This window comes from Heterodontus francisci, chromosome 30, assembly GCF_036365525.1.
Source record: "Heterodontus francisci isolate sHetFra1 chromosome 30, sHetFra1.hap1, whole genome shotgun sequence".
Lineage (NCBI taxonomy): Eukaryota > Metazoa > Chordata > Chondrichthyes > Heterodontiformes > Heterodontidae > Heterodontus > Heterodontus francisci.
In genome coordinates, this window is record NC_090400.1 from 14,065,892 (window position 1) to 14,082,122 (window position 16,231).

Consider the following 16,231-nt stretch of genomic DNA (forward strand, 5'->3'; position numbering starts at 1 on the left):
ATACTCTCCACTTTCCCAGATGAATGCAGCTCCAACAACACTCAAGAAGCTCAACTCCATCCAGGACAAATCAGATCGGCACCCCACCCACAACCTTAAACATTCACTCCCTCCACCACTGGCACACAGTGGCTGCAGTGTGTACTATGTAGATGTGCTGCAGCAAGTTGCCAAGGCTCCTTCAAAAGCACCTTCCAAACTCTCTACCACTTAGAAGGACAAGTGCACCAGGTGCACGGGAACACCAACACTTGCAGGTTCCTCTCCAGGTTTTGCACTATCCTGAATTGGAAATATGTCGCTGTTCCTTCATCACCACTGAGTCAAAATCTGGAAACTCCTCTCTTACAGCATGTGGGTGCACCTACATCACAGTGGTTCAAGAGGTGGCTCACCACCACCTTCTGAAGGGCAATAAATGCTGACCTTGCCAACAATGCTCAGATCCCGTGAATGAATAAAAAAAAAATCTGCACTGCACTTCCTCCAAGGCCAATATATCTTTCCTGAGGTGCTTTGCTCAGAACTGAAATCTAAATGGGGTCGAATCAGAGCTTTATACAACTGTCACATAACTTCCTCCCCATTTGTTTCCAGCTCCTTTGAGATAAAGGCTAACATTTCATCTGCCTTTTTTGTACCTGTGCACTAGCTTTTCATGATTTCTGTATATTGACCCCATACCTCTCTGCTGCTCTGCAGTTCCTACCTTCCCATCATTTAGAAAATCCTCCGATGGACCTTTCTTGAGTAAAGTAGATGGCCTCAAACTTCCCAATAGCCAACTCCATCTGCCACTGTTTTGTCTACTGACTTAACCTATCAATGTTCCTTTGGAACCTTTTGCTCCCATCTACATTATTGCCTCTGCCACCTGTCAGTAGTCAAATAGTGTTTGAAACAAGCAGAGTGAACAACTGCAATAGTGATGATGGGCTTTATTTAGTTGTATGACACATCTGATTTTAACCCCACTTGTGCCTGTAGAGAACAGGGTGTATGGGGGTTAAACTGGGCAGTGTGCTACTCACCTTATCCAGTGCCCACCAGTTTAATGGTACATTTTAGGCAGCAATGAAGGCCCTTGCTCCCAGCAAGTGAAGGCATCGCTAAAATGCAATGGTCATGGTCCTCTGGTGCAGTTAGGACTCTGATGCCATTTTAACTTAATTTCGCATTGTGTCCCAGGCCAGTATGGCATCGAGCAGGAGGGGCACCATTGTTTTTGAATAAGATTGCGGAACATAGACTGCTAATTAGATAAGCTGGATGAAAACACGCCGCGGTTTCCTGAAGGAGACACACACAGCTGGGTGTCTGGAATTGAGTAGTCAACATGGTGGCAATCTGAACATGAGGAAAAATCGAGGCTTTGACAACAGAAAACAATGGAATATATCGGCCCATTGAGGGAATTGGCAGGGCAGGCTGGACAGAAGGAAAAGAGATGGCTGCTGAGCTGAATGGACAATGCCATGGTCCGAGTATTAGAGTAGGTGCATAATTAAAATCACTTGACCAGAAGTAAAATGGGGTTACCTGAGATTGGTGCACTTAAGGTCGATGGTGATGTGGGAGTCAAAGGTAGGGAAAGGAGGGAGATCGCATTTGAGCGATTTGCTCAGTGAGGTTCTGGTGCTCATGGATTGGATGGTGGCCCCACTGTTTAACAAAGGGAAGAAATTGCACCCTTTGGTTTAATTACAGTTCAAAATGATTAATGAAAAATACACAGACTCTTAAAAACTTTGGTTGCGTAAAAGTGTCACATGACTAAACCAGCACTCCATTACATTTCCTGAGCTTAGGGTCGCCAACCTTCCACGATTGCCCTGGAATCTGCCAAAACTGAGATTAATCTCCAGGTTACTGCTGCAACCAACCCTGGCAAAAAAAAAAAATCTGGGCATGGAATAAAATGTGATTTTTTTGCCTCCATTTCTTTAAACATTTTTGCTTATTAGATGTTTGCTGATAGTCAAGAAGCATCCAAGAGGCTATTCGATTTCCAATTGGCCACTGAAGGAGGACAGGTGGGTTCGGTTGCCAATGGCAAGAATGTGGGGCCGTAGTTGTTGGAGACCGGAAGTCATGTGATGAAACCTCCAGGAATCCGTCCAACCAGAGCTGGCGTCTCCATGGCAACACAGAGAGGGTGAATCCAGAGTGTGGCCAAGGAGCGGGGGAAGGCCTCCGCCATATTGGAATATCATGGTCTGTGTCGGCAAACTCAGAAGGTTACCGTTAAACTGTCATACAAATAAAAAAAAAGATAGGATACAAAGTAAAAGCTGGTTTAAACAATAACCGATGATGGTGCACATGGATAAGTCATTTTAAACAATTACCAATGAGACCAGTCAAAATGCAACTTCCATTTTCCTGTCCCATCCCCTGGATTTGTTTTGAAAGGACTGGGAACTACCTCAGAGGGTGACATTCTTGTAACTTTACCTCTTGGCCCATGACATGCTTATATTCACTCAGATCAGTGGATTGCTGTTCACCCCACAACGTGGCGGTGTGTTAAGCACAGTCTTGCCCTGACTTCTGCTCAAGTAAATCAACCTTAACCCTGAGAATTGCAGCAGCAGAAGTTTTATTTGTGGTGTTCTGGGAGCTTTCAACTGCAACATAAGATTTTTTACAGGATATCTATATTCTTTAATCACTCAATCAAGATGAAAGATATCAGTGAGCAGGAATCGAATGGTCTTCCACCTTTTGCATCCACTGTCAGCATCAAGTACTCCATGCTCAACTAATAATATGGATCTGACAGAGGCTAGAACACTCTTTGCAAAGCGCCAACAATATACTTCAACTTCAATCTCTGAAAAGCACCCCAATGGGCCAGAAATTGCTGAAAAGTCATGTCATTCTAATTATGCAATAACGACACTCGCCATTATTAATTTGTAAAAGAAAAACAGTCATTTGCGGAGGGAAAGAGATAAGCCATGAGTTCCAATCCTCCGCAAATAGCCGATTAATTTGCACATCTCCCCTGTTAGTCTCATCAAAGCTGACAGAAGTCCCTTCTCACCATGAGGCTGAATGGCAATGATCATATTGCTGGAGTTACTATTTTATTTGGAATTATTCCTATTTAGGGCTGGTAATTAATATCGTGGAGGACTCTGGTATCAATGTGATTTAAGGTTGTCACATGCCACTCAATCAAGGCGGCAGAAAGGGGACAATGAGACTGTGGAGTCTCACTCCAGTAAGTAGTGAATTGTTTCTAGATGGTTTTTAAACTTTTTATACGTCCTGACAGTTGTTCTGTGCCAGTCTTGCCATCCACACTCTGTTAGGCAATAACTTCAGGACACAAAGCTGTTTCGACACTCAGAAGGGTGCTTGGGGTAATGTATTCCATCACCCTGTGTCTGGGCTCCTGTCTATTCTATCATTGTGTTTTGGGTAATGTATACCCTATACCTGAATTCGAGGTGATGTATAACCAATCCCTGTTGGGGGGTTGGTTAGCTCAGTTGGCTAGAGAGCTAGATTCTGATGCAGAAAGATACCAACGTGGGTTCAATCCCCTTACTGGCTGTAGTAGGTTATGGAGGCCTGCCTCCTCACCTGTCCTATATTTATGGAGTGGTGCCCCTCAAGTTAGACATTACCAGCTATCCCCTTCTAATGGGGAGAAATGACTATGGACCTTTGGGACTATGGCTAGAACAACAATAACCAATCCCTGTGTATAGGGTACTCTATCGTTGCGTATGGGGTACGCCACACTCTATCGTTGCGTATGGGGTACGCCACACTCTATCGTTGCGTATGGGGTACGCCACACTCTATCGTTGCGTATGGGGTACGCCACACTCTATCGTTGCGTATGGGGTACGCCACACTCTATCGTTGCGTATGGGGTACGCCACACTCTATCGTTGCGTATGGGGTACGCCACACTCTTTCGTTGCGTATGGGGTACGCCACACTCTTTCGTTGCGTATGGGGTACGCCACACTCTTTCGTTGCGTATGGGGTATTGTATACTCTATGCCCATTTTTGAATACTGTATCAGGGAAATCAGATATCCTATCACTGGGTTACTTTAAACCTACCCATATGATTAAGATACTCAATGCTCTATCATTGTGTTTCGGGTATTATGAACTCTATCCCTGTGTGTGGGGTTACTGTATACCCTTTCCTTGTTTCTGTTCTCTCTTTGCGTTGGGCATTGAGCTCCAGACTCCAATTTTCGCGAGACGACTGGACAGGAAACTCCACTTCTCTGAAAATGAGAACAGGCAGGAATTCAGAAGAGAATTGCATTTAATTTCCAAGTTCTGCTGGGACTCGTTCTCCTTGGGTCACGTCAGCAGGTGACCAGTGTTTGTATTGTTCCTGGAACAACAGCCAGTCCATTCCAGTTCCTCTGCCCACTTGCCCTGGTGCAGCACCTTCAGTCTGCTGTTGTCAAATTTCCAAAAGGTCTCATCTTTGAAGAAATAGGTCCACTTATCGTTCCAAGTGAAGACTCCATTGATGCCAACTGGAACCCCTTTCCAATCGCTAAGCGTTCTAGGGTAGTACTGCTCCACCTGCATCAGGTCTTCATTTAAGACATAGTACTTTGACCCTTTGAAGATCACCACGTGACTCAGCGGGCGGAAGTAGAAGGCGGCATCTGGGTGGCGAGGCAGGCCCATGACCTTAACCTTCATTGGGAAGCCCTCGTCTAGCTGGTTTTCTGTGTATCTCCAGCAACGGCCCCCTGGTTTAATAGAAAGTGGCTCATTAGACTGTTCTTACCTATTACAACAGCAGGGGGAAACATTGTGCAAGAGTTTGCTTAAAGACCCAGAGATTGTTCCAACACTCTCCTAGACGCACTCGCATCTTTCACCCTTTTCAAACTGGGGCTCATCTGAAATTTTGCTGTCTGTACCCTGACTCACATCCAACTTCTCTTTACCCATCAATCCTGCTCATTGACCTACACTGGCTCCCAGTCGAGCAACAGCTCGATTTAAAAATTCTCATCCTGTGTTAAAAGCCCTCCATGGCTTCATTCCTCCTGACCTCTGTAACTGCCACTGGTCCTACAAGCTTCCCAGACCTCTGCACTCCTTCAATTCTGGCCCCTGGTGCATCCCTGATTTCCTTCATACCTGCATTCACAGGCCTGCTTTCAGCTGCCAGGGCCCTAAGCTCTGGAATTGCCTCCCTAAATCTCTCTTCTGCCTCAATACTTCTCTCTCTTCCTTAAAACCTACCTCTTTTACCAAGCTTTTGGTCACCTGTCCTAATAGCTCCTTAGAGGATTTGCTGTCAAATTTTGTTTGATAATCACTCCTGTGAAACTCCACTAAACGTTTAATAGAGCTAAAGCCAGTATATAAATGTAACTTGTTGGTGGTGTTGTTCCCCATCAGTCTTTCTCATCTCCCACTTGATCTACCTTTCGTAAATCTCGAGCACATCGAACTCCGTCAGAAATGGATCAGGTTCAGGAACAGTAAATCATGAAAGGGCTGTCGACACCTAGGCTGTTTTCAAAGGAATTGTCTGACACATCGAGTCCCCACAATTCACTAAGAAACGTTAGCCTTCAAATCAGGATGAAACCGAGTTTTCTCCTTAATAATCTCCCTTCTTTTCTGAAGACACAGGGTGGAATTTGACTGGCCTCAGGGTGGTGAAAATAGAGGCGAGGGGGAGGTGTACCGGTAAAATGCCAGGGAACCGGGTTGGGACCATTGAGAGAGGTGGCTGCTGCTGAGGCTCCAGGCCCTCTGACTGGGGGCTGGCAGCATGGAAGGCCCACCTGCCTTTCCTAATTGGCCACCTCCCCAGCCTGTTGGCTCTAAATTGCCTCTTCCTGGCAATATTGCGGGGCAAGTCCCGCCTCCTGCCAGAGCGGCTGGCCACTCGAAAACCATCCCAAGGGGACCTCCATCACTTTGACATAATCTCACCCACTGTCCCATGAACTTCCACTGCCTGCCTCAAGGGGTCATATTACCAGATAATGTGAGCTGGCAAGCTATTTGAAAGTGGAGAGCATCACAGTCGAACACAACCCTGTCTTCAGTAAGAATCCGCAGACGGCCCCGGGCTGCTGTGTAAAAATCAGGAGTGGGGGCCCAGCCTGAGTTCTTCCCTTCCCCAATCCACAGAAACTGAGCCAAGCTGTGCCCTGGCTGAGATCAGCTAACCGGGCATGGACCCGGCATTGAACCCAAGGCCTTCCTGGCATGTCGGCTCAGTAACACAGCTGGCAGTGCATTTGGTTACTGAGCTACTGCTGAAACCCAGGGCTGGGAAGGATTCTGACACTTGACCAGCTCAATAGCAGCCAGAGATGGGCCCAAATACACCATCCATGCAAATCATTTTTTTCTTTTTAGATTAGATTAGAGATACAGCACTGAAACAGGCCCTTCGGCCCACCGAGTCTGTGCCGAACATCAACCACCCATTTATACTAATCCTACACTAATCCCATATTCCTACCAAACATCCCCACCTGTCCCTATATTTCCCTACCAGTGACAGTATACTAGTGACAATTTATAATGGCCAATTTACCTATCAACCTGCAAGTCTTTTTGGCTTGTGGGAGGAAACCGGAGCACCCGGAGAAAACCCACGCAGACACAGGGAGAACTTGCAAACTCCACACAGGCAGTACCCGGAATCGAACCCGGGTCCCTGGAGCTATGAGGCTGCGGTGCTAACCACTGCGCCACTGTGCCACCTCAGACAGGAAACGTCACAGCTCCGTGAGACACTTATTGGGGACAAGCAGATCTAATGACTTAAAAGGAGCAGTAATCTGTTCCTTGGACCCTCGCTTGAATGGTAAGGGATCACATTCATTGGAATGTCAAATAGTATGCCAGCTTTGGTGAGATAGATAGGAATCATACCATGAGAATGCAGTACAACAGAGCTGGAGGAGGCAAGCTGGAGGAGGAGAGCTAGAGGAGGAGAAAGCGAGGGGATGGAAGCAGAGGGGTGGAGAAGGATAGTGTGGTCAGTCAGATGGTGCCAAGAGAATTTATTAGTGTCAGTGCCCAGGAATTTATGTTCCTGCTGTGGAAGGTGATAGGAAGAGAGTGCGATCCAAACTAGAAATGGAGGTGGTCACGGATTGGCTGAGCCTAGTCAACATCTGGACTGTTTGCAGTAACTGTGATCACGTGACCTCTAGCAATATCTCAGAAATCCAATATCACTTCAGGATAATTTAAAAATGGGCCATTAACTGTTTCTTATTGTACTGGAATCCCTTTACCTCTAAAAAAGTAGAATTTTCCTTCCTTAGCCGACACCGCTGCTGCCTCAATAGCCGCGGGCAGTTCTGGCCAGCTCTTCTGCAGTGACAGGGGTCCTTTTATATTCCCATCCTTTGAGAGCTTCCAGTAGTCAGCTCCACGGAAAATGTAAATATTTTGCTTTAAATCTGTGTAAGGGAAAACAGAAGCATATTCAAAACATTGTAGCTCCATGGAGACTTTGTAGTTCACATTTGCAGTTATTTCAGTATCCCGAGAAGCTCTGGTTCCCTGCTCGGGCACATTCTGGGCCACTATAGGTTTACCCACCAACAACGTTTTAGGGACTTTTGACTGGACTTTCCACTGGGAGAAAGTAAGAAAACAAAAGGCTTGCATTTCTACCGCACCTTTGACAACCTCAGGACATCCCAAAGCTCTTTACAGCCAATTATGCACTTTTGAAGTGTAATCACTGTTGGAATGACAGCTAATTTGTGTACAGCAAGCTCCCACCACCAGCTTTGTGATACCAACCAGACCATTTGTTTTTAGGTGTTGGTTGAGGGATAAATATTGGCCAGAATTCTAATTTGAATAATACCCTGGTATCTTTTACAATCCCTTGGGAAGACAGATGGAACCTCAGTTTAACACCTCATCAGAAAGACAACATCTCTGACAGTGCAGCACTCCCTCAGTACTGGTGCTGGCGTGTTAGCCTAGATTAAGTCGTCAAGTATCTGGAGAGGAACTTGAACCCACAATCTTCTGACTCTGAGAATGATACCAACTGGGCCCCCCACAGCACAACACAGCCCAGCAGCCCAGAAGAACAGTGTAAAATGGTTAAAATGTCATTTATGCCATTGTGCCAATGTTTCCGCTGAGGTTATGGTGGGAGATTGGACGATCCCCAGGGAAAGTCAAGGCCTTTCAGCGTTGACCTGCTCCACATTGCCGTGTGGGTCTGTGGTGTGAGAGTATATGTGTATGTTTGGTTTGAGTACATGTGCTCTGTGTGTACTTGTGTGTATGTGTGTGTTTGGTGTGTGCGTGGGCTGGATTTAATATTCTCTCCCACAGTAAGTTTGGAGGTAGGGAGAGCATTTAATCGGGCAATATGGTGGCGGGTGGGCGCCCCGCCACCTTCCTGACTCCACCCCAATTAAGTCCGTGGATGACCTCCCTGCCCTGCCACCAACTGAAGCCCTTAAGCGGGCAATTAACACCCAATTAAGGGCCTCTTCCCACTGCCGCCGTTATTAGCCCAGTGGCGGGAGGGCCTGTCACCATGCGAAGAGTACGATGAGCAAACCCATTTAGGTTGCTTGCTGGCTCCCAGGGAGGGTCCCTCATTAAAAGGCACTTGGTGCCTGAATGAGGGAGCCAGCACAAGGAAGGGACCCATAGACAGCCACACCACGTCTCCCCCACCACACACACCACCCCCCCCCATGCCCTTGCTGCTGAGTTCCCTAATCCCCCTCCCCCGTGACCACAAAGCCCCTCCCACCTTCATTCACCTGTGGTCTGGGCCCAGCGACAAACCTGGGCCTCAGCTGGGTGCATTACCAGCAGCAGCCACTGCCTTCCCAATGATGCTGCAGAGTAAAAGAGCTGCTGGCCTCTGATTGGCTGGCAGCTCTCAGTGGGCGGGATTATGTCACTGGGGCCTTGAATCCTAGGGAAGGCCCACCACTGTCCACTCGGCCGGTGGCTGAGACCTCCATCAAATACCACCCTGTGAGTGTGACTGTGTTTGGAAATAATGTGTAATACCTTCTGTTCTCCGCACAGATGCTGCGTGACCCGCTCAGGGTCTCCAGCATTTTCTTTTTGCTTATGTATCAATGAAAGTTCCTTTCTTTCCCATAACTGTTGCTACCACAGGAGACAATGGGTTGTGTGGGGCAGGCGCTTCTCTATTCAATGCGCAGACTTTTGATATCCAGTTCATTTTAAATCTAAGAAATATTCAGGCAAGCTGCGGGGAAGCCGGAACCCTGACAGAGAGGCCGCAGAGGCCCATTAAAGGTAAACTCTTACCCTTGGTCAGGGTGTCGAAATGGGTCTGGCAGTAGGAAGGCCGCAGACGGCTGTCCGATGGGACTCCAATGTTAACGTGCTCCGCGGGGTTCTGAAAGGAAGTCAACAATTCTGCTGGCAGCTGTAGCACTGGCACATGGAGTGGTTCCCCTGGAACAGAGAGGCAAGATCTGGTGAGGCTTTTCATTCCACACTTGGCTCAGGGGAATTCCCGGCTGTGGTTTTGTGAACTGAGCATGAACGAAGGCAGCGACTGGAACACCTCATTATCCCACACAACCGTGACAAGTCTGCTCAACATAAACGGCTTGGTGAGAAAAATTAGCTTTCACCCCTGGAGCAGCACAGGCAATTTAGAAAATATCTCACTTACTTCCTTCCTTCCTTCCTTCTTCCCTTCCCTTTCCTTCCCCTGAGTGATCCTCCTTGTTTGGAAGATACTGGATTATCCTGAGCTGCAGGTGCTGTTGTACCCTCCAATACCTTGCCAAAGTCGTCGTTGTTCAATGCAGACCATGGGAGTCGGCAGGCTATTCGGGCATGGTGAGCGCCACGCCCACAGCTAATTTTCTCCATGCCTGGGGTCCACGTGAGTAGCATAGAACAGACATGAAGGGATGGGACAGAATAGATAGAAACAGACCACTTCCAGTGATTGAGAGGTCTAGAAGAACAGGATATAGATAGAAGATTAAATCTAAATGATTTAGGCCAAAGAATAGGAGAAATTTCTTTTTACACAGAGGGTTGTGAGACTGTGGAGTACAGTTAATTGAAGCAGAGATCCGGTCAGGTTAGACAGGTGGGTTAAGGAAAAAGAGAAGTGAATTTGAAACTAGAGCAGACATAAGAGATTAACACCAACAGGGACTGGTTGGGTCGAACAGCCAGTCTCTGTGCTATAATTCCTATCTAGTTCTATGATAGCGTTAGAACCAAGAGTGATGGCTAATTTTAACCTTCCCTATTCCGAAGATCTAAGAGTCCTTCCTTCCAAGGGTCCAATTGTAGCACTGCTGCAGCTTAGATCAGCTCACACAGCAGAGACAGGGGACCAAACTTGGCTTTTCCTAGCCTACATAGCTTGTCCTCCCTGGGCAGTGCACATGCCAACTAGGATCTTTCTTACCTTTTTAATGTTAAGTATTGCTTTTTCTGATCGATGTACTGTCAGAAATTTAAAAACCAGAAGGACTATACAAAAAAACGTTTAAATCTATCACAACGAACCAACCCATAGCTGGTGCCTGCTTGGTCAGAATGCAAAGAAATAAAGGCCCTGCATTTATATAGTGCCTTGCACAACCTCATGACTTCCTAAAGCACTTTACAGTCATTGAAGTGTAGTCACTGTTGTAATGGAGGAAGCACAGCAGCAAATGTGCACACAGCAAGCTCCCATAGACAGCAATGTGATAACCTGATAATCTGTTTTAGTGATGTGGTTGGGGGGTAAATGTTGGCTAGGACACTGGGGAGAACTCCTCTGCTCTTCTTGGAATAGTTTCATGAGACCCTTTACATCTGTCTGAGGGGGCAGACAGGGCCTCTATTTAAGTTTCATCTGAAAGATGGCACCTCCGACAGTACAGTACTCCCTCAGTACTGCACTGGAGTGTTCAGCCTAGATTGTGGGTTCAAGTTTCTGGCCCAGAGGCAAGAGCGCTAACTGATGAGCCATGGGGCAACGATTAGGAACTAGTGCTGTCATTGCAGGAGTCGACGTGATGGGAATGCACAAGTGGTCAGCTTGATCAATTCAGGAATCTCGCGGGTCTTGGACACGCTGACCTTTGCCCCCAAATCCCCAGTGTGCATCCTGGTCCTGTGGAACTCTGAAGTGGGAGCATTAAACAGTCAGATTTAACCAGAAACTTATAACATATAGCATTGAATAAACTGGAGCCAGACTAAATGAGGGGTGGGGAGAGGGTAGTGATGAGGAGGGGTGGGGGTGGGGAGAGGGTAGTGATGAGGAGGGGTGGGGGTGGGGAGAGGTTAGTGATGAGGAGGTGTGGGAGCGAGAGGTCCAAATGCCCTGGAGACCCAGCCATGGTCAGATTTAGGTCTGGGCAACTTGGAAAAATTTTCTCGGAGCTGTTCCCGGTCTGTCACCATAATTCTGCGGGAGTTAGGGTTACCAACGTTGGCGGCCAAATTATTAGCAGTTCTATCACTGACATCCCTTCTCCCATGACCTGCCTCCATGCTCCCGCTGTTTGATATATCAAGAACACTCGAGAAGGCTAGTGGCACTATCATACTGACTAGACTTTTAAGTATTAAATTTGTACAGAGCAAGAATGACAGTTTTAAAAGCACTTGCATTTATGTAGCGTGGGTTGTGCTACCACTGGAATTATCACAGGGTATTTGAAAAGGGGACACACTCTCTCAGATGACATTTATGAAGCTTCTCGTGGTTTAGGAATGTGACCTGCCACCCCCTCCTGAAATTCTTTAGCTGTCTCATAACTCTCTATGACCATCTGTTGTGTCAGCCTTCGAGATGCTGATGTTTTGTTTCCGAGATCTGCAGGCTTTAGTCAACCCAATATTTTACTAATCTGTCCCTCTCCATCTGTGCTTTACTGCACCTCCACCAGTGTCAGGCAACAAATGGAATAAATTGGTTTGAAGATTGACCTTTCGCTGTGGATAACCCACATTGGATCGCAACTGTTTATCGTCATGTTTAAACTTGGTATATTTAAAATAAGGAACAATGTTTGAATTCTGTCTAAATGCTGTAGCCAATACAATATCACCATTCATGCAGCATCTGGTGTGTGTGTATCTGTGAGAGAAAGTGTGTGTGTGTAACATGACCACTTTTACATTCGTCGTTTAATTCCGTATATTACAGAAGGTCAATTTTTGTAAAAAAAAAATGAAAATTGTGAAAGACAAACTTAACTGATACTGGGGCCAAAGTACAATCAATGAGAGAGATATGAGGCAGAGAAAGACTCACATAGCAAGAGAAGTAGAGAGAGAATGAGAGAGAGAGACAATGACAGATGGAGAGAGAGAGAGAGACAGCAAGATAGAGGCAGAGATTTGCAGAGAGGCAGAAAGTGTGACACACAGCAAGACAGAATGAGAGAGAGAAGCCAAAAGACCAAGGGGAAAAGAAATATACTCACATATACAGAGACATCAAGAGAGTTATACAGAATGATACAGACAGAATCATGTGCTCTTAATTTTTAGCCCCCGCTGGGGACCAAATTGGCGGTTGCCAGACGCTAAAAGCACCACCAGCCTGCATGCTGGTTCCCTGGCTTCATCCTGTCCCCGGGCCATTTTCATGGAGGCATGTTATGGGGTGGTGCGGTGCATCAGGTCCAGCTTGTTAACAGCCGCATAAGGACAACTAAAGGAGGCTGACTGGGATTTTCCAGGTGGCGGGACTAGTTTAGCTGCCTAGAGGTGGCCCCCCGGCAGCAGCCAGCCTGTTGCTCCTTTCAAGCTGGAAGGCCTCTGATTGGCTCTCCAGCTTTGTGAACCAGCCTGCCCTCCTTAATTGGACTGTGAGCCCACCCTCTATCTATTAATTGGCCACTCCGGGAGAATCACAATGAGTGACAGTTTCCCATACAGTGCAGGCTTCTGACCTTCATCTGAGCCTGATGACGGGGTTCAGGAGCCCGCAGGGAAAATTCATCCCTTGGTAACGAGCAGCGGAGATAGGGAGCGCATGTGAAAACAAGAAGAAGTCAGCATAAGAGAGTTCGTAAGTGCAAGAAAGTAAAACCAGCTTGTTGCTTATTAAGAGGTTACTCCAGAATTACTGTTGGCATGCTCATGTGGCCTATCTTACAATATTGCCCATCTCCAAATGGCTTTATCCAAGCGGCCACGTAATTGAGGAATTTTCAATGTATCCCAATTAAACTTTAGTTCACGACTGTTTATCCAAACTCTCAATGAACCAGACCATGTTGCTGTCCCCAGGCCTGTTTGGATAACAGTGATTGGGCTGTGTTAACAATAACAGCCCAAGTCCCCACAGCACAGTCCCAGAAGGAAAGAGGCCGACAGGCGCCAGACCGGTCGGGGACTTGCAGCCTCCGACTAGATTGCATCGGTTACGCTAGAAAATGCCACAGATTTCTCGTTAGGATGTTTATGGTTTAGCTCTTCCTAATTAGACTAGAAAATCTTCTCCACAAGATGGAAGTTATTCTTTTAACCCCTTCGCTAACATCTAGTTGGAATAAAATATACTCCAGTCAGCTTTGCCTTAAACTTGCAACTTTCCTTCTCTGTCTAAGAAACTTCAGACTTCAAGGTGAAAAGAACAAGAGCCGATAATCTGAAATAAAAAGACACAGAAAGTGGTGGAATTTCACAACAGGTCAAGCAGTGCCTGGAAGAGACAGAGAGAGATGGGACCATCCATCAGAACTCAAACTACCTCTGTGACTGTTTTGGAAGAAAGCAGCGAATATCTGCATTTAGGACCAACTAAACGAAGTGCAAACACGAACGGCAATGTGCATTCATGTAACACCCTTAACGCAAAAGAAAATCCCAGGCTATTTCATGAAAAGGTGCAACAAAAATGGATACCAAGCAGAAAAGAAGATATTAGGAAGGGCAAAAGCATTGGCTTTGAAGGTTTTTTTTAAAAAAAGTAGAGAGACAGTAGGAGAGGTTAAATCCAAACAAACACTCAAAATTGGTGTGGAAATAACTACCTGCTTTTCTTCCTAGACCCTCTAACATAGTCCCTCAAAAACATAACAAGAGGCATCTTGGAGGATAAATGCCACAATGGGCATCTAATGTTCAGTTAACAATATGCAAGTACCATATATATCAAGGCAGGGAGTTCCAGAGAGTAGAGGCTGAATTTTATGAGCCCACCACAAATCGCAGCGGCGTGCTCTGATCTCGGTGGTCTTACCGTGCTAATGCACTGTCGCTGAGCCCCAGTGTTATTTCGCGTGGGGGCTCATTTAAATGGAGGGGACACAGGAGGGCAGCTGCTCTGTCCCCGACAACGGTGTCCGCCGCCAGCACTGGACTCCTCCCCCCCCCCCCCCCCCCACCCAACCCAACTCCATTACCTTTGCCCTTCAACCCCTTCCCACCATTCCTACAGTCAATACAAAGTGTTTTCCCCACGCTCCCACCCTGATAATTTCACTCCTCCCTTCTTCCCACCAATGTCATGCCTCAGAAATCCAAAAGGCTGGGATGGGCAAAGGTTCTGCCACTAACTGGGCAAAGCGGGGCGAGAGGGGTATCCACAGAAAGCCAGGGTCACAGGAATGAAGAGTTTAGTGGGGGAGGGGTATAAAGGTATAAGAGATTGCCGAATTAGGGTGGGGTGATCCCAAGGTCTTGCGGATGAGAGCATTGTGAAATGATTGTATTGGGGCACGGGGTGCTAGTATAGATCAACGAGGAGGAGGTTGATAGGTGAGCATGATAGAGGATGCCGGAGTTTGACAAGATTCTATTTATAGAGAATAAGTCACAATCGGATTCCCATTCCTGATTTCCATTCTGTGACCCCCTTGCCAAAAAGTGCAAATTGAGCAAGAATAAGGTTCTGTGGTGGTGCCCTAGCAGTTGAATAGCAGAAAGTCTCAGTCTAGACACATATGTGGATGATCCCTAAGATGAAGTACGATGTACAGATACTGAGACAAATCTTACATAAAGAAAAAAGAAAGAGAAATAGATCGGGTCAGTTTCTGGCCAACAGTTAGGTTAAAATAAAGAAAGAAATTGCATTTATATAGCACCTTTCCTGACCTCAGGATGTCCCAAATTCAGAGCCAATGAAGTACTTTTGTACTTACAACAGTGTGTAATCACTGTTGTAATGTAGGAAATGTGGCAAATTGTGCACAGCAAGCTCCCACAGACAGCAATGGGTTAAATGACTAGATAATCTATTTTAGATGAGGGATAAATATTGCCTAGGACACCAGGAAGAAGCCACTTGCTCCTCTTCAACTAATGCCCTGGGATCTCTTACATCCACCTGAGAGGGCAGGCAGGGCTTCAGTTTAACATTTCATCCCAAAGACAGCACTTCTGACAGTGAAGCACTCTCTCGGTACTGCACTGGAGTGTGAGTCTAGATTTTGTGTTCAACTCTCCGGAGTGGGTGGGGGTGGGGAACGGGGTTGAACCCATGACTTCTGACTTAGAGGGAAGAGTGCTACCACTGAGCCACAGTTGACACTGAAAGGTGCACACTTGCATGTTGTATTGACTCTCCTGTAAGGAAACGCCTGGCTCACAACCAACACTTCCTGATGGTGGTAGGGATTGAGAAATTCAGCACGTGGAGATTTGTATCGAACCACCCCGGAGCAGAGTGCACTGGGTCTGCACAGCCTCCCGAACAGATCTCTTGTTGAGAGAGTGACAAACACAAGCGTGAATGCTTAAACACTCAGCCTTATTTTAGCACCTAATTTCGAACAGTTCCTATTTCTTTTAGGAAGCTTTTGCAAGAAGGTCTGCTAGCCTAGGGAATAATGCATAGGTCATTAGCACGTAGACTGCATGAATTTGCAGCACTGAGCTGCCTTATCGGAAGCTCCGTCTAATCTGCAATCTTACTCAGTAATACCGAAGCAATTTAACTCTAATCTCCTGGAATTTGGCTGAGGTCTGGAATTCTTGAAGAGACAGTAGCCCATTCACAGAGGCCAATCCAGATGGTGCCTTGCAGTTTTTAAAAAATAATTGTTCCGTAAACGTTGTTGGTAATTTACATGGAGATTTTCCACTTGGGCTCAAATCGGGAAATTTCATAATCGCAGTGTGTGATTACCCCTCCTCCCAACATGAAACGTCATGGGCTGGTGGTGTCCAATTTCCCTGTTACATGATGTTCCACTGCCAAATAAGTCTCTCTTAGTGGCCAACTGAGGAAGTTCTAGCAGTGGGATTAAACTTGTAGAGAATT

General features: G+C 46.5%; 1 protein-coding gene across 2 annotated transcripts in view; it reads right to left on the bottom strand.

Annotated features, from left to right (window-relative positions):
- Positions 1–2,602: 2,602 nt before the first annotated feature.
- The window catches only part of mmp28 (matrix metallopeptidase 28), a 97,059-nt gene continuing 83,430 nt past the window's right edge, over positions 2,603–16,231 (bottom strand). The window contains exons 6-8 of one of the 2 annotated variants that reach the window (XM_068010098.1): positions 9,295–9,444; positions 7,266–7,433; positions 2,603–4,739 (exon numbers count right to left, since the gene is read on the bottom strand). In XM_068010098.1, coding sequence (XP_067866199.1) covers positions 4,336–4,739; positions 7,266–7,433; positions 9,295–9,444 — 722 coding nt within the window. In that variant the 3' untranslated portion in view covers positions 2,603–4,335. The remainder of the gene's footprint in view (positions 4,740–7,265; positions 7,434–9,294; positions 9,445–16,231) is intronic. The other variant, XM_068010099.1, reaches the window with a different exon arrangement.